The 27,470-nt window shown below is 40.1% G+C and overlaps 1 protein-coding gene across 1 annotated transcript; it reads right to left on the bottom strand.

Annotated features, from left to right (window-relative positions):
* Positions 1–1,867: 1,867 nt before the first annotated feature.
* On the bottom strand, positions 1,868–27,470 carry BMP10 (bone morphogenetic protein 10). Its single transcript, XM_073622030.1, has 2 exons — positions 26,754–27,470; positions 1,868–8,461 (listed from the first exon to the last, which is right to left on the bottom strand). The coding sequence occupies exons 1-2, from the start codon at positions 27,070–27,072 to the stop codon at positions 7,527–7,529; spliced, it is 1,254 nt and encodes a 417-aa protein (XP_073478131.1). The 5' UTR covers positions 27,073–27,470; the 3' UTR covers positions 1,868–7,526.

The following is a 27,470-nucleotide window of genomic DNA, read 5'->3' as shown; positions in this document are numbered from 1 at the left end:
TTTTGCCGCGTTTGCATTTACAAGCGTTTGAAAAAAAGATTTTTTTTTCATTTCTTTTTTTAAAATAGCCAAAAATGAAAAACGCCTGTAAACGAAATGCAGCTAAATGCGAGTTACCGCGTTTAGCCACGTTTGGTGTCTGAAACGTCGGAAACGTCGGGGGTCTGAACTAATTTTTTTTGCCTTCAAAGAAAAGCCTATAGACGCAACTGCCTAAAAATGACATTAAACAAACCTGTGTACATGTACACATAAGATAACATTCGATGAGTTCAGGTGCAGTTGTAAAAATCATCCAACTGCCTCTGAACGTCTGTTTACCAGCAGCAGTGTACATGAGGCATTACTTAGAGCAGTATAATAGCTATGTACTAAGTTTAGTTACCCATAGTACTCCATCTGATTTCAAAGTTTTAGTCTTTTGGCAATTGGTTACCAGGGATTATCATAATTTAAACATAGTGGTGGCTATTTGTGCTGCCATATTAAATAAGCCAAAGCATTTGTCCAAATAATGGTGAAAAATATACCTATTTGCACAGGTGATAAAAGATTACATATCTAAATATTGGCTATATAAACTCTATATCTTTAAAAAACGTGATCAAGTACTGCGCAACAAACTTGATGACCCACCACTGCGCTACGGTGTAAGGTGAACAATAACTATAGCTGCCAACTTAAAAAAGAAAACTGTAGCAAAGTATTCCAAAGTAAATAAATGAAATAGTGGCGCTATGGACGAGATACACTAAACTTTTAGTGAATCATATAAAAGGTGATGATACCTGCTAATGTAAACCAGTGACCTAAAGTGCTAATGCTATATCAAAAATTGTATGCTCGTGATACTGCAACTAAATATACTAATTCTCTGATAATAAAAATGTGAATAAAATAGTTTATAAATCACAGTGAACAATTCATGCAATATTGAATTAAACTGTAGAAATAAAGTCCATGCCAAAAATGTGCATCAAATAGGTGAATATAAAGCTATGGTCTTCCTCTGTCGTAAACACTCTCCTCCACCACACCGATTGTGATTGTGAATCATTCATATGGAGCCACACTCACCAGATATACATGCCTTGCACTCTCATGCGCGGCGTATAAGCTTTATAGACACCCCCCCAGGGGGTTACTAGAGCTGGATAAAGTTGGGCCCACAAAGATGGAACTCCTTACTTAGCAGCGCTGTTCCCAAGCTGGCACTCACACACTCACGGCCCACTGTTCTGTCTTCAAGGCCGTCCAACCTGTCAGCACATGGTAATCCATGTGGTAATCCATGGATGCATGGCATCCATGGATTACCATGTGCTGACAGGTCGGATGGCCATTTTCAAATTGCGGTCGGCGATTTTGAAGCCCAATATGGCAGGGACAGGGGATCGACGGCTGCAATGGGGCAAGGCTGCACTGGGGAAGGCTGCACTGGGGAAGGCTGCAATGACAAGGCTGCACTGGGGAAGGCTGCACTGGGGAAGGCTGCACTGGGGAAGGCTGCACTGACATGGCTGCACTGACATGGCTGCACTGACAAGGCTGCACTGACAAGGCTGCACTGACAAGGCTGCACTGGGGCAAGGCTTCACTGAGAAGGCTGCAATGATGGGCATTTAAATGTAAATTTTTTTTCCCTTCAACTTCTCTCCTAAAAGTTTTTTTTCCTTAAAATTCCCTCCTAAATTGGGGTGCGTGTTATACGCCGGTGCGTGTTATACGCCGATAAATACGGTAATTAGTTGCAGTATCACGATCATACAATTTTTAATATAGCATTAGCACTTTAGGTTACTGGTTTACATTAGCAGGTATCATCACCATTTATATGATTCACTAATAGTTTAGTGTATCTCGTCCATAGCACCACTATTTCATTTATTTACTATATAAACTCTATGGCTGACATTAACATGCTATTCTGCAGCTTACATTTTCATTCAGTTGTTCTGCATAGTCCCATTTGACTGTGAATGCCTTTGTACTGCCTGAAAGGTAAACCTGGCCATATAAATGGGATCAGGGTGTCCATATTCAAATGATCAGACATTTGAAGATTTGTCCTATACCAGCAAGGCATTCTAATACACAGTACAATGCTCCTAATGTAGACTTATGTAGGGGTTACCGCTAATTAGTCATCAGGTAACATGGGGAACATTGCAGCTCAAGTGTAAGCATCTTACCAGATTCCCATGTTTAAATGATACAGTCGTTTGCATCTGATACACAATATGATGACTACTTAGTTGATTTAAAATCACTGCAATCCTTTTTGGAAAGCAAGGCTTTGGGCTGTGTCACATGAAAAGTTGCAGCCAATTGAATTGCTATTTTATAGATATGTATGTTTTTTTAGATAGATAGTGAGCTGTTTATTTTAGGGAGAATTTTGAAATGGCTACAAACTCACTTCAATTCACATTATAAATGTTGATGTTTATGGCACCCTAGCAATTTGTAGTTGTGTAGCTGTGTAGAGGTGCAGTGTAGCCCCTTGCCAGGTCCAACAGCAACTCTGTGGTCAGCTACAACAAGTCATAGAAAAAGAAAGAGATTTGTAGCTGTTACAAATCTTGAATGCATGCTATTTCTCTAAGACCTTGACAGGTTGATTATACTAGGTCACAAGAGGGCCTTTCATGTCTTAGATTTTATTTTACATGGCCCTATACTTAGAAGCTAAAATAATACTATGTCAATTGGTTCGTAATAAATAATGACATATAAGGGCAGAGATAACTTTTCTACAGTAAATGTGCCACCACCCTCCCTTAAAGTGGTAGTAAACTTCTTTTTTGGACTTGTACCTACAGGTAAGCCTATAATGAGGCTTACCTGTAGGTACAGAGAATATCTCCTAACCTTGTGGTGTTTAGGAGATATTCACACAGCATGCAGCTGGTGATGCCACCAGCCGATGTGCTCTGAAGGAACCGCATACCCATCCTATTCCTTCAGAGCTGTATGCATGCGTCTGGGAGTGACCTCATCGTGGCTTGGCCAGTCAAGCGGCCAGAGTACGCAAACCCAGAAGGAAGACCGGGTGAAGATGGAAGCCCTTTCAGCATTGACCGTGTGCCACTGGAGGGCTTCGTTCAAAGGTAAGTATTTTTAGAATGTGCTAGTATGCAATGCATATTAGCACATTATGCCTTTACCTTGCAGGGTTTTATTTTTATTTTTTAAACATGCAATTCAAGTTTGCTACCACTTTGCTAGTCACCTGGTGGACCTTCTGGATTCAATACCTTCACTGACTTGCAACAACAATGCATATTAGGAAAGTTAGAAGCGCTTACTTGCATACTTAATGCAGGCCAGTCACTCAAGTTATTGAAGCAAGAGGGTCAGCAGGACAGCTGACAACCAGCATTAGCAGAAAGTGAAGTCAGCAACACCATTCTCCTTTTAGTGCTATTCACAGGTCTGTAAACTAAGATCCTTATTCATGTGATCTCTACTGAACTCTAATCCCTTACATTACTAGAGTTCACGTAACTAGGTACCTAGGCTTTCAGATATGTGGCCAGCACTGAAGGGAGCCTTGTACAAAATTTTCTGCAGGAATCATAAGTATTCTATGCCTTCTAATATTTTCTATTTATCCATCCCAGCAAGACTGTTGTCATAGTTTTATGTTACATTGGAGTATAGGTATAGCTTCGCTATTCCTGCTATATAAGATGGGAAGTCAATTGGAAACACTGAGTTGATTATTGAGTTTTGAGGTGAAGCTCTGCTGACTTCCATCATCCAGTCATGTGCAAGCAAAAATGTTTTTTTTTCCTTGTATGTGACAAGGGTATTGTTTGCAAAGTGAAATTCAAATGCATTCATTAAGCTCTGGGGCAAGTTCCCTTGAAAAGTACAACTTTCCTTGCAAAGTGAACAGTCTTTAGTAAATCAATCCCTGATTTTTGTGTCTGAAGATCCTCTATTTATAAAGACAGCATACAATGTAGTGTCCATTGTCTTTCTGATATTTGGAAGAATCTGGCAGTGTAACAAATAGCAGCATAGGCTTAAAATGCAATTCTGAGATTTTTTTTTTTTTTTTTGTAGGGAAAATGCCTCAAAGGTCCAACCAAAATCTAGGCCCTGAGAGAATGATCTTTGCCACATCCTGTAATACTGCCATTTTCCAGTTTATAAGTATCATTGTAATTTACTTTACAAGAGTGTACAATTAAACCTATTTCACTTCACTCTTGGTACAATATTGAAGACAGCTGGAACGGCAAATTGCATCCAGTTACTTCATATTCCCTATCTTGTTTTTTGTTATTTTCTGTCTCACTGAACCTGCATTACAGTCCAAGTCTTTTAACTTCTCACTACAAATCATTTCTTTTTCTTTTGACAGAATTGCTTTTTGAATAGCATAAAGGGAAAACATTTTTAAAGTTTTTTTTTTTAATTCCACCCCAAAGAATCCAGCTGAAGTGCTGACTCTTTGATGATAACCATATTTTGGTTGAATGCAGAAAAGGTTAATGAACGGCTGATCCCTCCTCAACTCTCCCCACCAACAGTTTGCTCAGTTGCAAGGCTCTGAGAATTGTGTGCTGATCAGTGTGACGGCATCTGGGTCTCATTAAGCATTGCAGTATAAATGTAATTACCCCACTGGCACACACAGCCCACGTGTGCTGTGTCTTCGCTGTAGAGCATAATCTAGGGGGAAAGAGTTGCAAAATAACAACATGTCACATCCTCTAAACAAGTTATAGGAAACCCTGTCCTTGCTGGAAATATTTACTGTTAAAGGGCTGTCAAAGGACATACCAGTACTTAAACCTATTTTGTTGTAGGATAATCAACGATTTAAAGTTTATATGCTTCCTGTTGGCTTTCACCCATAGAAATTATAGTGATACAGTTGCTATAGATGACTCATTTTAAGGAAGTTAGGAACAGTGTTTGATGAGTGGGTTAAGTTGTGATCATACATCAACAGAATCAATTTCTGTAAATATAAGACTCCAAGCTTAAAAGAGCCTAAGAGCTCATGTACACAGTCATTTGTGTTTTAACTGATTCGCTTCCACATATAAGGCAATGGAAGTGCAAAAGCAACTTGAAGCAACTCAGAAGCAGCTCAAAACAACTCCTTGAGCAAGGGAAAGGCATTCTAAAGTAACTCTAAAGTACCTAAAACATACTGCATTTGTCTCATTTCTGCAATTGATACCCATGTAAAAACATCCTTATACGCTTGATAAACAACTAAACTTTTGTGCATATTGTATAAAAAGAATATTCGGTATATTAAGTCTTCCTCATGACAATGTACTTGTTCTTCGGGGTTCACTAAATTTGCAAGTCTGAGTTGCCATAGTCATTTTTTGAATGTCAAAGTACACCAAGTATGGCCAGAGGTATTAGCTACATGATAATTGATAGATTAATCTGTCATTAGCCACATCCTCAAGGCTAGCTGGTCTTTTTATTGCAAATGAGAATACAAAGCGGGTCCCTGCATTCAAAAAATAAAAAATAAAAAAACTCAAGCAATCTATGACAACCTTAAAGTTGCCTTTATCATCTTTTACAATTATATTCTTATGAAAGTGCCACAAAGGCACAAAGAGAACTGTAGTTCCACAGCTGCATTAATCATTAATGGAAAGTGACAAGGCGCCACCATTGTCCCATTGTCTTCACTGCTTACAGTATGTAGACCACATGACCCCAATTTGGAAGGTTTGTGTAGGGTGTGTTTATGGATTTTCTGTAAAAATCAGATCTGAAGACTATTGGGACAGGTGGGGGACATCTACACATGTTCTTGCCGCCTTGCTCCAAGTTCAGTTTTGTCTACAGTTGACTGTAGATTTCAAGAGACTGATTTGCGTTTCAGTGTTATCTGATATGGTAATTCTCATTGCATGCACTGCACATTTTTTTTGGACATCACATAACATTCCAAGTAAGGTGTAACAGAAAAGTCAATGTGGCCACAGCTCATGGGTGTTGTGGGACCACAGAAAAAATTTGCCCTTTTTGAAGGAATTACTGTATAATAACCTATCTCTGCACCTCAATTATCAAGTGACCAGGGCACTTCCTGCTGCTTTCTGATCTATTTAGAACTGAAACATATGCAGAGCCTGTAAATTGTAAGTAATGAACAAACTGGCAGTGGAAAGCATTTCAAAATCCTTGGCAAGGGTATTATTAGAGAACTACTTAAGGGTGACTGAACGAAAATGTCAAAATTATTCTTATCCTACAAAGTATATGTGCATGGCCGCTTTTACTTGAAGAAGAGAAGTTGGCAGTAAATTCACTAACTGATCTGCACAGCATAGCTCAGACTGGATGAAGACAGGAGAACAGAGTAAGCAGAGAAATGGCTGCCCATTCTTTCATGGGAAGCGTGAATTATACAAACGGCTGGCATGATGTTTAGTAGAGTAATATATCTGTGCATTATATCCAGCCACTGTGAAAACATTAAAGAGGGTAGGCAATGCATTATAGGATGTAGAAGCTATGCTAAAAAAAAAGTGCAATATAACTCTACAGGGCAATGCACACCTAATTATAACAAATACCAAGTACAGTCACAGTGGGTCACAGAAATACATTCCATTAGGAAAATGGACTTCAAGTTAATGCCTTTAGCATTTTCCAGCAAGTTGCTTTTCCTTTTCGATGGCTTAATTTGCATATTTACTCCACACTTCTTTATACTTGGTATTAGTGAGGATTAAATTGAAGAAAACACTGGTCATTGTCTCAAAACACATATCCTCTATTCAGAATAGAAAACTCAAAGTTGTATCAACTTATGAACACCATTTAATCATAAAATATGAGCCACACTATAAAAACCACATTCTTTTAATTAGGCAGCCTCTGCTGAGCTTCATTATTGCTGAATATGTGTCTGGAGAAGTTATAGTTCCTGAATGTTTGCTGTTCACAGTACAGTTAAGTAGTGATTACACATGTTCAAAGAGCCACAAGTTAGAGACTATTGATTTAGACTTAAATTTAAAAAGAACTCTTTAATCCGTATTGAAGAATATTACACCATCTACAGTTGCACCGTGCATCATATTTTACAGTATATTACAATGATTTTGCCCTTTGTAGCCAGTAAAAAGAGCTGTGAGTACAAATATAAATTGTGCCCCAACTCTTGGTGATAGACTGCTCTGTGCTTCTTCTGAAATGCTTGGATGTATGAAGGAAGTCTTGTTATCACTTGCTATGTGGCTCATTGCCTCTTTGGCAATAGAATTACAGTTAAACCCCTTTAGAGATGAAGCGACCAATGGTGATAAATTTACAAGGACATGACTACCATGCAGTGCAATGCAAAGGGACACTAGCCAGCTCATGGTGAATAGTTTCTTCAGTACTATGTCTCTTTGCTTTGCATTCCATGATAGGCATGTAATAAAACATATATTATCTGTACACACAGTCTTAAATAAACTCTTTAAATAAGGAAATACAAAATTTACAAATTTACAAGACACTAGCTCCACATAAAAGTCTACTATCTACTATCTACACCCACATTCTGACACAACCATACCCTCATATTTGAACTTGTAAGTGACTACTCCTGCATCAAGATACAGTATGGATATGGGATCCAGTTTTGTTGCTACACAACAAGCTTTGGATGCTTTCTGGGAGTTCTTCATGTGGATCAAAGTTTGCACAATTGCATGTTTTGTGGGTGTGACATTTTCTGTTAAGGGGTATGAGCATACCCCTTTGCATTCATAGGCTTCATATCCTGCTGGGGCAATGATCCAGGAGTCCCATCCAATTTCCTTAAAGTCAATGTAGAGTGAGGTCTTCCTGCAGGTATTACCTTTTGCATTTCTTCGAATGCGGGAACTGGCATCATAAATAATGTTAGACCTCATCTGCAACAAGGACTCCTCACTAGGCATGTTACCGATGCCACCAAATTCTCCATTCCCTTGGTCTAAATATTGCTCATGGTTGATCATGTCATTCAGTTCCTCTTTTTCTTCCTTCTTTTCACTACTCTGATCATCTGAAAAAACCACAAGCAATGGCTCATGCTTACTTTCTGGCTTCACATCAATGTCCAGTTTTCCTTCCTCAGCATCTTCTAGGTCAATGTCTGGATTTTGTAAGTGTACTTCCAGCATTCTAGTTGTAATTTCTGACCTGCTCCAATGTCGGACGACCTCAGTAATATCAAACATCTCCCATCCACTGCTTGCCTTGTAAACCAGTCTAGAGGCCAGTTCCACAGCAGTTCTTGTGCCATCTTCACCCCCACGTATCTCATAAATAGTGACTTTTGTGCCCACTCCATCATATGGAACCCTGTCTCTTGGGACCAGTATGTAAAGCTTAAGCTCAGTCATTACTATTGCTTCATGGTGAGGGATAGATACGTTGAAAAGTAAAGGGTATTTTTTCACTTCTGGGACATCACTGTATGGCATAGACAGATCTAATAAAGAAACAAAACACATTAGAATGAAGAAGTATAGAAAAAAAAAAGTCAGTATTCTAAGTTCAGCATTTAATAATGTTATACCTGGTCAGTAATAACTTTTATTGTTGCTCTGTTGTTTAGTTCAGAGTTCAATGAGCCCTAATAAATAAGGTATGCAAATGATTCAAATGTTTTGTATAGAAATTTATAAAATCAGTCACTTGAGGTGGAACCAGATCATCCACAAGGTAACCTAGGCAAAAGCTTAGGGCCCAATAGATGCCGCAAGAGCCTACTTACAACTGTGCATGTCACTTCACAAGGAAGGATACATTTCTAGGCAGTTGGTGTCTGATGGAGTAGGCTGTGGTGTACAGACAATGCAAATGGGGAGCTTTTCGGTGCCTATTTTATTCCTTATCAATGTAAATGAAAGGAACAGGGGTCCTAAGCTTCTACATCGCCTAAGGCTGCAGTCAGCCTTAATCCACCTCTACTGAGGGTAAAATTTATCAGAAATGTAATTAAGGTTAAAGATGGTTTTTTGATAACTGAAGTTCAACTTTACATTCAAGGACTGTTCTATAAAATTGAAGACTAGCTTATGTAATACAGTGAAAGTGTAAGATTTGATTATGGAAACAACATATCTATTTAAGCAGCTGCAAGTTGCTTAGTTAAACAGAAATTTGATATTTTTTTCCTGATTTCCTAGAATATTTCCAAGTTTTTATGATTTGTCCTTAGTTTTATAAAAACAGGCAATAGCAGTATAAATGGCCTATTCTACTTCATTATAATAAATGGAATTCATATCACCTCTAAATGTTTCTTTCACTTTTAAGTTACAAAACTATGTAGGTTTCCCCCTTCCCAGCAGCAATTTCTATCTCCCAAATGACAGTGCTGGTGCATGGGGATTGGCTCAGTGCTAAAATTTACGCTCAGGGAGAAAATCCTCACCTTTGGGGTATATACAGGCTTATATTTCCTTACTTTTGATGGACAAACAAAGTGAAGTGAGAGCAGAGGAATAGTTAGTATATAATGTATATAATGCTATGGAGTGGGAAGTTCAGTGCCCCGTCCGTCCTTTTCTCGGCATGAGCAAACCGAAGAGACACTTAAAGGTAAACAGTGTAATAATAACTGGAAATACTCAATATTTTCCTGATAATATTTTATAATGGAAGGATCCAGAATGTACTGAAATCTATATTTCACTAAATATAACATTACTGAGTATATTGTGTCACTGTTGACATGGGCATTATAAAGTTAGATAGGTCAATGGGCACATAAAGCCATACAAAGCAAACTGTGGGCCTATATCCTTACCCGGAAGACATATTTGCAACATATAGCTGCCCACTGTAAAGAATGGGAGTATGTTGGTATATGCCATGCTTGTGTAAACACATGCCTGGGCATAAATCCCTGGATGTAGCGTGTGTGTTCAGGAATTTATGTTGATGCACTTGTTTATGCAAGTACGCCCTTTACCCCTGTGCAGCAATTTGTTACTGTGGGTAGCTTTACACTGCAGCTGTGTCTGCCAAGTGTGAAATTACACCTGAAATTTACATTGTACATCCTCAGATGCCCATGTACATGAGGCCTGTGAACCTGAAAATTGTTTTAAATATTGAAAAATTGTAAACAGAACTGAATAGGATATATGATTGGCCTGAATACAAGATGAATATTCAAGCAACAAATTAGACAAGCTATGATAAGGTACATTACCTGACAACATTGTTTTACAATACGGCTGCAGTGCATGATTCTGCTGCAGTTGTATTAATCATAACTATGAACTTGTATCCCATGCAGAACACTAAAGTGCTATACATTACTATTGTTTTACATTGCAAAATCCTGTATCCCCCAACATTGCCCCTCACCCAATACTTCCTAGCTATTGCTAAGAGCAGGTACCCTGAAATAGCCCAGCTGAAGAGCAAGGTCTGCTTAGCGTCTGTTCACACTGCCCCAGCTCAGCCCCGTGCTGATAGCACCTTTCCTGCCTGGGAACTTGTGCGCTCTACATTCGCACACTTGTTTGAAGTGGGAGAATATATGTATTGGCAACATATGGTGCTTTGGTTTCAGCTGAACCATCTGCATCATTGACAGAGTGCCACATATTGTGCACTGAGGAAACTCCTAGCTAACAACCTTACTTTTGGATTTTTAAATCTTAATCTTATTGTTCAGATAATCCAGAACAGTTACACATATGTTATATATTATTTAGAGCATAGGTTCTCAAACCTGTTCTAACCAACAGTACATGGATTGTAGTTCTCCTAACAATGCACAGGAAAACTAGCTTTTTAGTTAATTCAGCAAATAATCCACCTTTGTTATTTAGAGGAAATACACAAAATATACTAAAATTGGGTCCTCAGGACTGGCTTGAAGAACCATGATATAAATTGCACCCTATTGCTGATAATTTTGGGGGGTAACCATGTTGGGCAAGTAGCTTAATGTTTGTAGCAGAGTGGAAATTTACTCTCCATGGTCAGATGCAGGTGCAAGCTCTTTTATCTCCTTTTACCATTACTCCCTAGGTTCTTGGACCTACCCATTGTAGATATGTTTCTCTGCTTTCCTCCATCAGCAGCTAAGAGAGGTCACACCTGATGAGGCAGCAGTAGCTGGGTAAGTTTACTGCAGCCAGGTGATAGGCCTTCCACTGTCAGAACCAGGTTGCTGGTAGCCAGACTGGAACCTAATAGCATAAAAGACCCAGCTAATGCAGTGAGTCCCTTTCTGATTGCTACCAGAGTACTCCAATTCTGGTAGTGTGCTGCTTTATCATGTTTGTTCAGCTATAATATGTTTGTTCAGCCTGGTTTTGGAATAGGATGTCCAACAGTGTGTACAGGGTGTACAACATAGGTGTGATGGTCAAGTATCCACAAACTTTGACCAAAGAGTGTAGAAAATAAATGTTGAAATCAGACTCCAGTCAACAAGATTTATTTCTATTTGCATAGTGTGGGTAGGATTTAGAGGCCTAGTACAAGTACCGATACTTTTTTCAAGTGCTCGCCGATACCGATTATTATTTTTTTAATGTCATGTGACAGTGGCACTAATATGCAGCCCTGATGGGCACTGATAGGTGGCACTGATGAGGCGTGGACTGTGTCAGTAGTTTTTAGTTTATTTTTTACTATTTATTTTTTTATTATTTTCTTTACAATTTATTTTTTTTAGTATTTTTTACAGTTAATTTATTTTTACAATGCCTTCTTTTTATTTGGGTGGGGGGGTGCACAGTATCTGTGTTTTTTTATTTTATTTTTTATTTTTACAATTTAACCTTTTAAATATATTTTTTTACAATTCTTTTTTTTTTTTTTTTTTTGATCAGCCCTGTTAGGGGGCTTTGGTGAGACCCCTGATATCTCCCCTTTGAGACAGGGAAAGGGACTGAGGACAGAAATTCTCCAGTCCCTTTTCTCTGCAACCTCAGCTGCACTGATGATGAATGGACAGGAGACAGAGGTTCCTCTTCATTCAGAAACTGAGACATCATAAACACAATTTATGATGCTCAGTTATGAATGGACAGAGTCAGTGATCTGACTCTGTTCATTCAGAAAAGGAAGGAGCTAGTAAATTACATATTTACCGGCTCCTTCCTCGGCTCTCCATTCTGACAGATCCAGGACAAGGGGGAACCGGAGGAGTACAGAGGGGGCAGAGAGGGCGGAGGATGGCAGAGGAGGACAGAGGAGGGTGGAGGAGGGCTGGAGAGGGAGCACAGAGGGGGACTGGAGGAGCATGGAGGAGGACCAGAGCAGACTCAGGGAGTCAGCAGAGGACCTGGGGAGCCGCAGGTGGACACACCAGACAGTCGGGAGGATCGGTGCAGGCAATTACCTGTATACCTTTTAATAAAGCAGCTGAAAGCCATGGGAGGGAGAGAAGGAGAAGTGTCTGTGAGGCTGCCCGGCCTCCCCTGCTGCGCTGAGGATGCATGTCAGAGAGGTTACCTGGTTGGGCGCCGGTGTGCGCCGCGTTCCTGTGTGTGCTGGGGCGCGTGCCTCTGGGGGCACTGGTGTGTCTGATCCGGCTGGCCATGGTGTGTGCGGTGGTGCCCAGGCGCGTCTGCCTATGAGCATTGGGATGCGTCTGCCTGGTGGTGCTGGTGTGCGCGCCGGTGTCCGGGGGCGCGCTCGGGCGTATGCGGGTGCGCGGGCGCCTGTGCGTATCGGCACGCGCACGTGCGCGGCGTTTGGCGCCAATCAGCCTATTGAGTCTTGCTGCAAACTTTTTTTTCCACAAACAGAAAAAAACCCTGAAATTTAAACTTTTTCCCACTCTATCCAAAACTAAAAAAAAAACATTTTGGCTGGAGTTAGGCTTTAAAGGATAACTATACTTTTGGATAATTATCTTTTAAGCTAACCCTTTAACTCTTTTTATTGACATGTCCACAGTCATGTGAGATCCATACTATGCAACCTATGGAGAGCACTGCAGCCAACGCTCAAATTGCCTTCCTGTGGATCAACTGTGGGTATAGGTTTGTGTATATGGAGGTTTTTCAATTTTTTTTTCTGTGGGTTGAACTGGATGGACTTTTTCAACCAGATTAACCATGTAACTATGTAACTGGCTGATCCTTTGCTTCTTCTGTGCATGCATTTGAAAAAAATCAGAGTTAGTCCTAGGTAGAGACCACCTATCACTGGGACAATTGTGCCTCATGAGAGGAATCAATAGGACTTCTCTGCACATGTGTAGGAGAAGCATGGGCCCAACCAGAGAGTTTTCAGCATTGGCTGTGTGGCTTCCCATGGGCCCTACAGCATGTATCTCACAGGAGTATGGGCAGGTGTATAAAAGACTTTGTAGGAGAGAGGGGGGTAAACTGAGATGGGTGTAACATAAAGGGTAGCTATACAAAAGTTTAGTTATCTTTTAAAGTGGTTCTAAAGGCAGAAATTTGTTTTTTACCTTATTGCATCCTTTGTTTTAAGGTAAAAAAACCTTCTGCATGCAGGTTCTCCCCCAGCACCCCCCCTGCCAAGTACTTACCTGAGCCAGATCTTGTGATCTTGATCCAGTGATATGCACAAGAGCAGTGGGTCTCTCGGCTCTCTCCCTTCTCACAGGTACAGACACAGCAGCGGAGCTATTGGCTGCTGTCAATCACACCCAATGAGGAGGGGGCTGTGCTCTATGTGGGTTTTTACTAAAATTGGATAGTGCAAAGTCTGATGCATCTCTTCATAGAAACCAATCAGCTTCCAGGTTTTATTGTCAAAGCCGAATTGAACAAGGTGAAGTTAGAAGGTGATTGGCTACCATGCATAGCTGCACCAGATTCTGAGTGCACCAGCTTTAGTAAATCTCCCCCTATGTGTCAATGAACATACAGAACTGGCTCAAAAGGGAGCATGCACAAGTGCCATCATAGCAAGTGACTTACTATGGGGGTACTAGGCAGGGGGTAGGGGCCAAGAACACCAGCAGGGGACCCGAGAAGAGGAGGCTTCTCTGTGCAAACAGTTGTATATCATGATTGTTATTTTTAAAAAATAAAAATTTTACCTTTATGCCCTGTACACAGGGTTGGATTTTCCGACGGAAAAAGTGCGATCGGATTGTGTTGTCGGAAATTCCGATCGTGTGTGGGCTCCATCGGACTTTTTCCATCGGAATTTCTGACACACAAAATTTGAGAGCAGGATATAAAATTTTCCGACAACAAAATCCGATCGTTTAAATTCCGTGTACACAAAGTGCCATGCATGTTCAAAATAAATTAAGAGATGAAAGCTATTGGCTACTGCCCCATTTATAGTCCCGACGTACGTGTTTTACGTCACCGCATTCAGAATAATTGGATTTTCCAACAACTTTCTGCGACCGTGTGTATGCAAGACAAGTTTGGCCCAAAAACTGTCGGAAAAAATCTAACGGATTTTGTCATTGGAATGTCCGATCAATGTCTGATCGTGCGTACAGGGCATCAGAATCACTATAAGTGCTGCTTACGAACGGTACACACTTTAATATATTTATGTAGAAGGTGATGTTAGCTTTTTTCATGGGCACCCCAAATGTAAGTGATATTGGAGATCGATATATGCTGAGCTTTGTGCACTGGTCCAAATCATTTGATGGAGGGGGGGATTATGATGTGAGGTTGATTTTTAGGGGTTGGGCTTGGCCCCTTAGGTCCAGTGAAGGAAACTCTTAAGGCGTCAGCATATCAAGAAATTTTGGACAATTTCATGCTCCCAATTATGTGGGAATAGTCCTGACCTCAACCTGATCAAACACCATTGGGATGAATTAGAGTGGAGACTGCGAGCCAGGCCTTCTTGTCCACATCAGTGCCTGACCTCACAAATGCACTTCTGGAGGAATGGTCAGACATTCCAATAGACAAACTCCTAAAGCTTGTGGACATCATTCCCAGAAGAGCTGAAGCAGTTATAGCTGCAAAGGGTGGGCCAAATCATTATTGAACCCTACGGACTAAGACTAGGATGCCATTCACAGTTCAGATGCGTGTAAAGGCAGGTGTCCCAATACTTTTGGTAATATAATGTATATTCTTCGGTTGTGGACTATATTATTTTTATTCACTTTATATAGATTTTTACTTTTATCTTTAATTATTCTTTGAATTTATTACAGAGATGTTTGTACATGCTTGATCACGTTTGATTAGTACCAGTGCAAAGAAACTTTAACCCTTGGGAGACTGTGCAACACGATTTGTAATATTTGGTAGCTTTCTGCATTAGTATTCAAACAGCGTGTAAACTGTGTGTCATGCTGGTACTAATGGAAAACAAGTGATTTACAGGCAATGTTTACTGGTGACGCGAAAGGAAGGTTCTCAGGTGGTAGAACTGACTTTATTCCCAGAATTAATGTGCTTAAGAAGCACACAAACATTAACTAAAGTACACTGAATGACTAACAAGGTATTAATTACAGTCAAGCTAAAGGCTGAATGTAGAGGGGCCCTGGTGTGGTAATTGTTTGCTTATTCACAGGCTCCGTCACAGTCCAATGCTATCCATCTAAACAGAAGGGCGGGATTTCATAGCATGATCATGTCTACATGTGATCTTGGGTTTTCAGCTGCTGTAGGGGCACTGTGGATCAGTGCTAATTATTAAAAGTGAATGGCTGGTTGGAAAGTAAAATGTTAAAATGTATATTTTATTTAGTGGGACCATTATGATTAAGGGATGATAAACATTTATGGCTTCAGATCAGAGTTAGCCATTAAGGGGAGTGAAAAGTTTCTGTTTTTGGTCTGAAAGGTCTAAATGGGAAAATGTTATCTTTTCCTTAAGATCAGCCATAGATGCAACGAAGAGGCCACCTATCATGAACTGACCTAAATATGTCTTAACAGATTTAATTGTACTTGCAGTTAAGTGTATTGTAAAATTTGATAGGTGTTAATGTCCATTTGTTGAGGTGGACTTTGGAACTGAGTACAAGGCTATAAAAGTTTTCATACCTTGACCATATGCACAATGCGGTTTCATTCTATTTGTTTGCTGTCCAAGTGGAGTTCAGTCAAACGAGATATTAGTTTGTAACAGGCACAAAGTAGCCTTTGCAACTGAAAACTCAGGGCTGCTATTTTTTTTCTCCCAGACCATAGCTGCTTGCTATAGGGGCACCCGAGCCACGTCACAGCTTCCTGTGTCCATTCAGACATGGAGTCCCCATTCGGCCCCACCCCCTCTCTCTTTTGATTGGCTTACTGACTTTGATTGCCAGCAGCGGGAGTCAATGGTGCCCCTGCTGTGTCTCAGCCAATCAGGAGGAGAGTCCGGGATGGCTAAGGCACTTGTGGACATTGCTGGAGAGAGATAGGGCTCAGGTAAGTATTAGGGGTTGCTGGGGCTGCTCTACACGGAAGGTTTTTTATCTTAATGCATAGAATGCATTAAGATAAGAAACCTTCTGACTTTACATCCACTTTAAGGCAAAATCAAAAATTACATATAAGGTGGAGTATGTCACTAGCATTAACACAGCTCTATTTGTTTTTCTGAGTCCCCTGTAACCTTGTTTTTTTACCTGTTGATCCTGATGTTATTTTTTAAAGTGGTTCTAAACTTCCCCCAGTCCCCCTTAAACACTTTCTCAATCCAGCACTGTGCTTATGTGCAGCAGCTCCACTGTTCCTGAATTCACAGGATGCTCTGACGGCAACTGGAGCCACTGGCTCCTGCCAGTCAAATCCTTTAAGGAGGGAGTTGGGGGGGGGGGTGGGGCGGGTGTTTTTGCAGAAGCACACAGCCCCGCTCAAGAGCACTCCCACCAGAATGCCCCCATAGCAGCCAGATTGCGGAGAGCACTGGTGGAGGACACCATAAAAGGAGGTAGGAGACTGCTCTGTGCAATATTCTTGCACAAAGCAAGTAAAAATATAAACATTTAAAGTGGTTGTGAACCTCAATCATGAAATCTGAACAAAGCACATATATCTGTAGTGTTTACTTATCTCTCTCCAAAGCTCTAAGTGTAATTTTTCTCTGGTGCTTCCTTCCCCTGTTGTCAGCATGTCTCACTTCTGAAAAGTTTTCCCCACACATGAGATAAATTTGTGACGGGAGAGGGAGCTCAGCACACAGTTTATCTATTCAGAACACAGCTCTGTATGCTTCCTTCTCTTTTGTGTGCTCTGTGGGGGGGTGCCTTTCTTTCAATCAGCTCTCACACACTGTAACTGCAGCTCTCCACACCCTCCTCTGTACTACTTTTGAAGGGGTGTAGGGACTATTCCCTTCACTGGGTATATGAGAGGGTTTACACCACTTTAAGGTTTACAACTGCTCTTTAACAGACCAAGCAGTGCAGCAAAAGTGGAAGTTAAAGGGTTGAGTAACACTATTTTACACTGACAAGTGTGCTTAAAATGGTCAGCTTTTATTTATTTATTTTTTAAGGTAAAACCTTTATCCCAAAAAGAAAGAAAAAGAGTTTCTGTAAGCAATATTAGTTTGTGTTGGACATTACTTTGTTAGTTACTTATGTAAAGTTCATCTAAATCTACAAGTCTATCTAACGCCATCTCTCTAGACAATGCTGCTGTCCATGGGTGACTCCACTGCTCTATAGATTAAAGGAAAAGTCCAGCCTGAGCTCATTTGGCTGGCCTTCTGCTATGGGTCACAGGAGTGCAATTCGTTTTGCACTCCTGTGACCCATTTTCAGCAGAGAGCAGACTGAAGTCCGCTCTCTGCTGACATTACAGTCCAAGCACCGCGTCATCACGACAATAAAGTCTGGATCCACCAGGTGCCTGGACTGACACCCATCTCAGCCCCTCAAGCACCGCGTCATCACAACAATAAAGTCTGGATCCGCCAGGTGCCTGGACTGACACCCATCTCAGTCCCTCAAGCACTGCGTCATCACAACAATAAAGTCTGGATCCGCCAGGTGCCTGGACTGACACCTGTCTCAGCCTCTCAGTGAGCCACTGAGAGCCTGATACTCTACAGCTCAGCACTCCAGTGAGCATGGAGGAGCAGAGCGGAGAGCTGTTGATTGACAGTCAGTAGCCCTCTGCTTGGGGACCTGTGAGAACCGAGCCATCGGCAATGTTCGATTACTCAGCTCACAGTGCAGAGGTGCCGGGGGACAGATAAAGCATCGGACCGATGCTGCATCCACCTAGGTAAGTATGATGGAGGAAAACCCCCCAAACCCATACTTCTCTTCTAAGGATCAGTTATGACACCAGCCATTTGATGGATTGACAGTTTGGTTGCAAGCAAAAGCAACTGCAACAGTTATCTTTCACGACATGCATTAAATGTAACTGTTTAGGGAAACAATTAAATCTATGGGCTTAAAACTGCTTCAAAGTGATTGTAAAGTTCTGTTTTTTTAAAACTATTATTGCACAGAGCGGCCCCAGATCTTCCTCTCTGGGCCCCCCCCCCCCTCCCCGCTGGCACTCTCCACTTTCCCTCTTCTGTGTCTGCCCCCATAGCAGCTGCTTGCTTTGGGGACAGATGTGCGGGATCGCTACCGAACCAGGCTGTTTGTGTCTATAGACACACATAGTGTGGCTTGGCCCTGCCCCACACTCTCTGCTCACAGGATTTGATTGACAGCAGCAGGAGCCAATGGCTCTCGCTGCTATTAGCAAAGTCTGTGAGACCAGGGAGAGGGGAGAGAGGACCTGCATCTGGGCACAGCGTTGGATCGATAAAGATCTTTGGTAAGTGTTAGGGAGGGGGAAGGAAGGTGTAACGGGCTATAAATTAATGTATTGGTAAAAAACCTTTAATGTTTATAACCACTTTAAGAGGTGAAGGTTGGTTTTATAGTGTTAATGGTTGGATAAAATGTTAGGCTGATGTCAGAAGGGCACTCTTCAACTCTTCACCCCCCCCCCCTTTTTTTAAAGCAAATTACTGCTAAGAAATGCATAGGGATTTCCTATGGATTCACTAATCGTAAATATTTAAGCGATTTATTGCACATTAGCACAATGATTTAGGCAGCCCAGATTAATTTTTTTTCATTTAACCACTCGATCCCCCCATCCAAACATTCAAGTTGGATGGTGGAATCCTCCCCACTAAGGCTTTGTGTTCTGCCAGCGTGGAGACTTCCCTGCCATCAGAATACACAGGTCGGACATAGCCAGCAGGGCTGATCGAGTGGCAGAAACCTGACAGGGTGGTTAAACAGAAGTCGATCAGTAGGTTGCCTTCTGTACAAACACCCTGCCCACACATGGATCAAAATTTGTCTGGTCCCTGCTGAACCAGCTGAATTTCGATGCATATATGGCCAGCTTTAGTTTTACCAGCATTTCATGTCAGTGACAAGATCGCCAGTGGCAAATTGTTCCTCATACACCTCTATGGGTTAGTTGCACAACATTTGGATTACGTACTGAAAGAAAGTGATTTGTAGCAAAGCACACCAACCCAATGTTGTAGCATCAGTTTTGCTTGTAACAGTGACAAATCGCTACATAGTGACAAATAGGCATTGACTCTAAAATTAAATTGCTGGCATTATAGGTTTTGTAGCAATAATTAACCTCCTTCCTGACTTTTCCCTAAAGATTGATAATACAACTATCAGTTTCTCTCTTCATACCAAGGTACTAGGTGTAATCCTAGACTCATACCTGTCCTTTCAGCCCCAAATCAAATCACTGTCAAAAGCTTGTAGACTTCACCTCTATAACATCTCTAAAATTCGCTCCTTTTAACAGATGAAACCACCAAGCTACTCTTTCACTGCCTTGTTATCTCTTGCCTTGACTAGTGAAACTCCCTTCTCTTAGGCCTACCTCTCCACAGACTATCAGTCATACTGTAAATGCTGCTGCCAGACTCTTCTACCTAATAAACCATTCAGTGTCTGCTACCCCTTTCTTTGCCAATCCCTCCACTGGCTTCCAGTTACCCAGCAAATTAAATTCAAAATACTAACAACAATATACAAAGCCATTCACAACTCTGCCCTGAGCTACATCACCAATCCTGTCTCAAAATATTATCCAAATTGCCCCCTCTGCTTCTCCCAACACCTGCTCTCTAGTCTCATTATCATCTCCAGGACTTCTCCAGGGCCTTTCCCATCCTCTGGAACTCTCTGCCTCGGTCTGTCCAGCTACAGTGCCTTGAAAAAGTATTCATACCCCTTGACATTTTCCGCCTTTTGTCATGTTACAACCAAAAACGTAAATGTATTTTATTGGGATTTTATGTGATAGACCAACACGAAGTGGCACATAATTGTGAAGTGGAAGGAAAATAATAAATGGTTTTCAAAATTTTATACAAATAAATATCTGAAAAGTGTGGCATGCATTTGTATTCAGCCCCCTTTACTCTGATACCCTTAACTAAAATCGAATGGAACCAATTGCCTTCAGAAGTCACCTAATTAGTAAATAGAGTCCACCTGTGTGTAATTTAATCTCAGCATAAATACAGCTGTTCTTTGAAGCCCTCAGGGGGTTTGTTACAGAATCTTAGTGAACAAATAGCATTATGAAGGCCAAGGAACACACCAGACAGGTCAGGGATAAAGTTGTGGAAAAGTTTAAAGCAGGATTAGGTTATAAAAAAATATCCCAAGCTTTGAACATCTCATGGAACACTGTTCAATATACCTGTATCATCCAAAAATGGAAAGAGTATGGCACAACTGCAAACCTACCAAGACATGGCCGTCCACCTAAACTGACAGGCTGGGCAAAGAGAGCATTAATCAGAGAAGCAGCCAAGTGGCCCATGGTAACTCTGGAGGAGCTACAAAGATCCACAGCTCAGGTGGGAAAATCTGTCCACAGGACAACTATTAGTCATGCACTACACAAATCTGGAATTATAAAAGAGTGGCAAGAAGAAAGCCCTTGTTGAAAGAAAGCAATAAGAATTCCCATTTTCAGTTTGCGAGAGGCCGTGTGGGGGACACAGCAAACATGTTGAAGAAGATACTCTGGTCAGATGGGACCAAAATGGAACTTTTTGGCCTAAAAGCAAAATGCGTATGTGTGGCGGAAAACTAACACTGTATATCACCCTGAACACACCATTCCCACCGTAAAACATGCTGGTGGCAGCATCATGTTGTGGGGATGCTTTTCTTCAGCAGGGACAGGGAAGCTGGTCAGAGTTTATGGGAACATGGATGGAGCCAAATACAGGGAAATCTTAGAAGAAAACCTTTTAGAGTCTGTAAAAGACTTGAGACTGGGGTGGAGATTCACTTTCCAGCAGGACAATGACCCTAAACATACAGCCAGAGCTACAATGGAATAGTTTCGATCAAAGCATATTCATGTGTTAAAATGGCCCAGTCAAAGTCCAGACCTAAATCTAATTGAGAATCTGTGGCAAAACTTGAAAATTGCTGTTCACAGGTGCTCTCCATTCAATCTGACAAGGCTTAAGCTATTTTTCAAAAAAGAATTGGCAAAAAAACAAACTCTCTAGATGTGCAAAGCTCGTAGAGACATGCCCAAAAAAGACTTGCAGCTGTAATTGCAGCGAAAGGTGGTTCTACAAAGTATTGACTCAGGGGGCTGAATACAAATGCACGCCACACTTTTTATATATTTATTTGTAAAAAAAAATTGAAACCCATTTATCATTTTCTTTTCATTTCACAATTATGTGCCACTTAGTGTTGGTTTATCACATAAAATACATTTACTTTTTTGGTTGTAACATGACAAAATGTGGAAAATTTCAAGGGGTGTGAATACTTTTTCAAGGCACTGTATTTCCTACTTTGGCCACCTTTAGGTGATCCCTTAAAACTAATTTCTTCAGGGAAGCCTATCCTAGCCTGCTCTCCTCTAATGATCAGACTTGTCCTTACACATCCTCACTGCACAGCCAGTGTGCTGTTGCTTCTTTTATGCAGCTGAGAACAGAGGGAATGTGGTCACTTATAAATAAAAAGGGAAAAAAGGTATTTATAATGTTTTTTATATCTATACACAAATGTTTTGCCTTTCATTTCTATTTTAAACTGAATGGGTTATTTTACAATGTGAGGGTTTACATATACTTTAACTCATGAAGTGCAGATGCAGCCCCACTTCATGGGAACATTTTTAGGTTTCATTGAGTTCAACTTTAAGCTCTCAAATGACTGGAGTCACAGCTTATCGCGTGTCCAGCACCATGGCATCTGCAGATCTAAACAGAGGCTAAGATGGCAGCTTCCTTCACTGTAAACATAGTCAGTTCTGCTTTAAGAAAAGGAATATATCAAAGTCATTAGTCTAATTTCATAAAGCATTGGACTTGCCTGAAAATGTTTTTTGTCTTCTTCTTTAAATAAGGACACTTTTCCTGGTGTGTTAACTGTGAATTGAATCTATTCTCTTTTATTGTCCAGTGCATTGTGGTCATGGAAATAATATTTTTCCTGCAAACAGTGTATAGGAATACTGGCAGTGCGTAATGTAACCTTATAACCTGAATTTTCAAAACTCCTGCAACTCTAATGTACTGCTATACTCTGCTGAGAACCATTGTGTATCTGGAAACTCTTTTAGGATAATTTAGAAGGTAACTGTAAGGCTTTTGCTGTGTAACTAGAGAAAGAAAATGGTAATGAATAATTTTATAAAAAAACAATTTAAAGACGTTTAGGTATATTCATCACAGCTCAAAGGTTCTTCTCAAACAGAATTACTTCTAGTGGTGCATAGAAATTCTCCAGTTTATCAGAAATTGGTCATTACAAGGCAATGGGAAGCATTAAAAATGGATGAAAATAGCCTAATATTTGTAATGTAGCAGTAAAACATTTTTCTCCAGTTTCCCAGCGGAAAATGACAAAACCCACAGACTGTCCTGGATCCCTTCCATAGGAGGTGATGGGGTTGCCAGATATGACCCAGTGAAAGCATTCTATTATAGTCCCTTATGTATGGATAAATAGGCAATAAAAAGGGAAATAAAATTGTTCAGAGATTAGCTAAACATTGCATATTTTTGATTATAATAAATCTACCCTTTCTTTGTAGAGCATTGCCTACTTATTCATATAGTCTCTGGTCACTATATCTGAGGCAACCTCAATTAAGCATAGATTTTGCAAAGAGTTTAAGTTGTATGTTCTAGAATGCAATTTACCTAATGAATGTATAGGCTAAATTGCAGCTAATGTGCAGTGGGATCTAAACATGATTGGGATAGACAGCCTCTATAATGGGAACAGACAAAAATGTATCCTCAAGCAGTGGGTTTCCAGATCGAGTTTCATCCAATAGTGTGTATCACGTGCCAGCACTTTATAAATGAAGCCAGTGCTAATACAATGGTCATGACAATCCAGCAGAATATTCTATAACTGTTACACAAGACTTGGTGGAAATACTGGCTGAGTTCTGGTTTCCTGTTATCCAAAGTCCAATAAAGAGTTTATTAATGAACTGCAATCAAAGTGGATTGTCAGTTGTATAGAACCTGAATTTGACAATGTATCTAATGCTATTCTATTTTGTTTTGGATAGAGCAAGGAAGGGTTAGAACCCCCTGTACTGTCCTGCCTCTGGAGAGAATTTCCCTCCCTGTCTGTCTTGGTATCCAGTGTCACTGGGACTAAAAGTAAGGGAACATTTTAAATTTTTGAGTTGCAAGAATTGGAAAAGGAATTTAGGGGAAATTGTTCCAATGGGAATACTTGTTTCAATAAGAGGAGTTCCTGTCCATCAAAGAGATCTCCTCTCACATCCTGTTGTGTCTTAAGATATTAAGTGATGCAAAAGGTGAACCTCCCTTGCCCGACACAGACAGCAGGAAAGGAAAAGGAAAAGACAAGGGTTTTAACTGTTACATGCTCAATCGAAAAAAGGTTTGGCTTTAGTTATACTTTAACTTCCACATTGATGGCACAAATGCACATAACTGGCAAATGCAAAATCAGAATTCCATCTATATACATAACAACCTTCCAGAAAAGATATAGTCTATGTAAATGCTTTTATTTCCTATTTAATATTTTTATACTGACTTTCAAAGGGGACTCTAGGGGAGCAGAAGCCATGCAACCCCACCAGTCTTACACCACTGATTGGATGTTTAAAGGTCAGGGACATTTTAAGCCAAAAAAATAATCGCTCTAATGAGATTTTGTGGGCAAAGAAATGGACGTATGATGATAATGAACAATATTTATCGAGTGTACTTTTTCAGAATGTATAGCCCGCTGGGAACGAGGGAAGTTTTAAACATAATTAAACACAGACGTCTTGCCTGTATATTGTACATTTACAGATTTATTCTGGGGGAAAGCCAGCTTGACTGTGTAAAACACCCTTTGTGTTCTAGAGGGGGCTGTGGAACTCTCGACAATATGTTACCACCCTCAAGCTTTGTACAGTCAGACCAATAAGCTGACAGAACTCGAGAGCATGTATCATACACATCCTGCTTATTGGCCTCATTCTTCCTGTTGTGCAACAGGAAGGACAGAAGGATTATCAAGCTTGTTTAATGTGTTTATATATTTTATAAAACTTTCAAGGATTTAATACCCCAATCCATCAAAGAATTAACATTATTTCATGGTAATATTGCATAGGAAATTAAAAAGATTAAATTTTTGTTGTGGCTGTAGACTTCACAATGACAATTGGATGACGATCTCACTACACCTGCATTACATTTTGTTTACCTGGCAGTTGCCTACTCACTTTAAGGGTAATTTCCTGCCTGGCAGTTTGCCTGGTCACTTTAAGGATTATTTTGATTATGATTTAACGTTTAATACACACTGCTGTGTTTAAGTCACACTTAATGCACCTAAACTCTGCATATTACATTTAGGTACATTTGATACAAAGTAAATTATTATTTACTTCATATTTTAAAATACAGATTTACTTATGTTGCAGATTTACTTAAAGAACTTCACACAATAGATTATCTTTATAGTAATCCATGGCAAGTGTGCCCCTTAATCATGTTTTGCTCTGGATTTTACAAATGAACGTTCTTTAACCCATGTAATTCTATATGCTTATCAAGTAACTTAGTTATTTGGTTAACCACATCACAAAATCAGCAAAATAAATGATACAATTGTCAAAACTGTTAGTGTAATAATTCTTGCCTGTAAAAATATTTTACATTTAAAAACACATATCTATAATTTATAAGTCAGACATGATTTTTCACAAATGTGTGGGGACTTGAAAGTGTTTGACTTTGTATATATAATAATGTTTTTGAGAGCTTGTGAATTAACTCTTGCTGGCTTGTTCAATGTGTAAATGGATATTCATAGATTCTTTGATGTGTTTACTGACAGAAAGTCTATATATATATATATATATATATATATATATATATATATATATATATATGTATGTATAAAACACTTCCTATGGTATCGCAAATTCAGCATCTTTAATGTTTTCATAAACCCTTTTGCAATGGTTTGACGTAATTTCAGATCAACAGTGGCAATCACTTAGCGACCTTTCAGGAGAAACTTTACATATGAATGATACTTTGTGTTACCGATACCCCACCATCCTGTAACCTCCTGCAAGAACTTTAGGTGAGGCCTTTCCCACAACAGAATGGATTTTATGTGAGTCTGGAGAGAGATGACTTGATATTGAAGATGAGAAGCAGCTGGAACTATTGTATAAAGTCTCTGATAGTTTAAAGGTTTCGTTTTTGTGAGCAAATAAATTGTGAAATGGTTGGAAGGTTGCAGATATTCTTCTTTCGTGTCTCTATTCAAGCTGAGCGGGAGACACAGACAGGATCTTACATACACAAGCCAACTAAGTTTAACTCTTGTGGTGCAGTTTTCAGAGAATGTTTTAGCATGAATTGCTGCTTAGAGATGTGGTATGACTACTCAGAAAAGAAGTCCTAATCGTGTCGGCTGGAGCATGAACTGTTCTACAGATAAATATATTGTCAGGTTTATCCAGCTAGATGTAAAATATACCAAATGTTTTCTTAGGCTTCAATTGAGCACTTTAATAATGCAATCAGACATATATATGTTGTATGACAGCTCTATGATTGACTACCAGTTCAAAACCAACTCTCAACTTAGGGTTATATATGTCTAGCCCTTTCTGTAAAAAAAAATATATATATATACATATATATACATATATACATGTCTATTCCTCATTACCTGTGCCATAACTATTATTTTGGTTCTAATAATTCCTGCTTCCAGTAACGACATGCACTGTTAGAAATGCCATATATGTCTGAGTATACTCTGATCTTCATGTTGGTACTATATAAAGATAATAAGGATAATGACTTTCAAGTGGAATGACAAATGTATTAATACTACAATTTAGAAAAAAAAAGAAAGTGTACAATAGGACTAGAGTATTCAAATTTGTTAATATGTCAGGTTATGTCAGGTTATGTTTAAATGTAAACAGAAAAACATCTGATAACATGCTGTTGGGGGTAAGTAACCTGATCTGCCTGACTCTAAGAGCTAGCCCACACATCTCCAAATGCAACAGTCAAGAAACTCCTGGTGGGCGTGCATGGCAGTCCTGCCTTCTAGAATTAGAAATAAGAGTTAGGCGGAAACCTTCTATACCTTAATGTATAAAGTGAACTGTCTGCCCTCTTGAAACAGAAGAGTGAAGATTTAAAATATTGTACAAAATCTTGACCATAAAATATTATCTGCTGATGCAGATCGTGCGCCAAATCAGCTGTCCTGCACTGGGTAGAGGTTTACCATGCATATCTGCTGGCAAGTTTGTAAGGCAAGAAAAAATAAATCCACAACAAACTTATCCCCAACATCTTACCTTCATTTTTGAAGCTCCGCACAATGTTGGCTGAAGGCATGGTGGTTCTGTCCATTGCAAATTTGTTGTAGAGCTCCAGCATGTACTCTGGCGGCTCCACCTTGACAGGTGCCTGCACTGGAATCCCGGAGAGGTTGAGGGTCTTCAAGAAGTCATCTTTCATAGTTTCCAGCAGAGAGTTGAAATCGACCCCATCCTGTTCAGAAAAAACTTCATCATATAAAGGCAAGTCATCTTCCAAGCCCATGATAGGACTAGTTGTCACGCATTGCACCAGTAAGCTTAGGGCCACAAATGCCCGCACAGAGATGGGATCCATGCTCAGAGATTGCTGCTGCTCAAGAATAATCTCAGCTGCCAGTGGTGTCCGGTGTGTCTGTTTTACTCTCTCGAGAGGACACTGCTTTTGTCATCTGGAGTTGACAAGTATGGAAACACTCGTCTGTAACTTGTGACCATTCTCTCTCACACATACACTCTCCTTGCTCTTTCTCTCTCTCTCTCTCCCTCCCTCTCTTTTCTCTTTTCAAAAAGCCAGGTTTCACTAATTTGATAACATGTCCCTACAGCATCCCTGCTTCTCTTATCTCCTACACTAGAAGCGTCTCACCAGATTTTGCTGCTATCTCAGAATCCCACTTTTCCTAATGAGCATTTTGTAAACATTTCCATATTCTGACACTGCCTGTGAGATAGGCCAATTTCTCTCTCTCCGCT

This window comes from Aquarana catesbeiana, linkage group LG03 (genome assembly GCF_042186555.1).
Source record: "Aquarana catesbeiana isolate 2022-GZ linkage group LG03, ASM4218655v1, whole genome shotgun sequence".
NCBI lineage: Eukaryota > Metazoa > Chordata > Amphibia > Anura > Ranidae > Aquarana > Aquarana catesbeiana.
The sequence above is the reverse complement of the archived record's forward strand: the minus strand, read 5'-3'. Positions and strand labels throughout refer to the sequence as shown.

Coding starts and splice junctions, on each gene's coding strand:
- BMP10 (XM_073622030.1), bottom strand. CDS start 27,072: ATGGATCCCATCTCTGTGCGGGCATTTGTGGCCCTAAGCTTACTGGTG. Junction 8,462..26,753: donor GCGGAGCTTCAAAAATGAAG/GTAAGATGTTGG, acceptor TTTCTTTATTAG/ATCTGTCTATGCCATACAGT.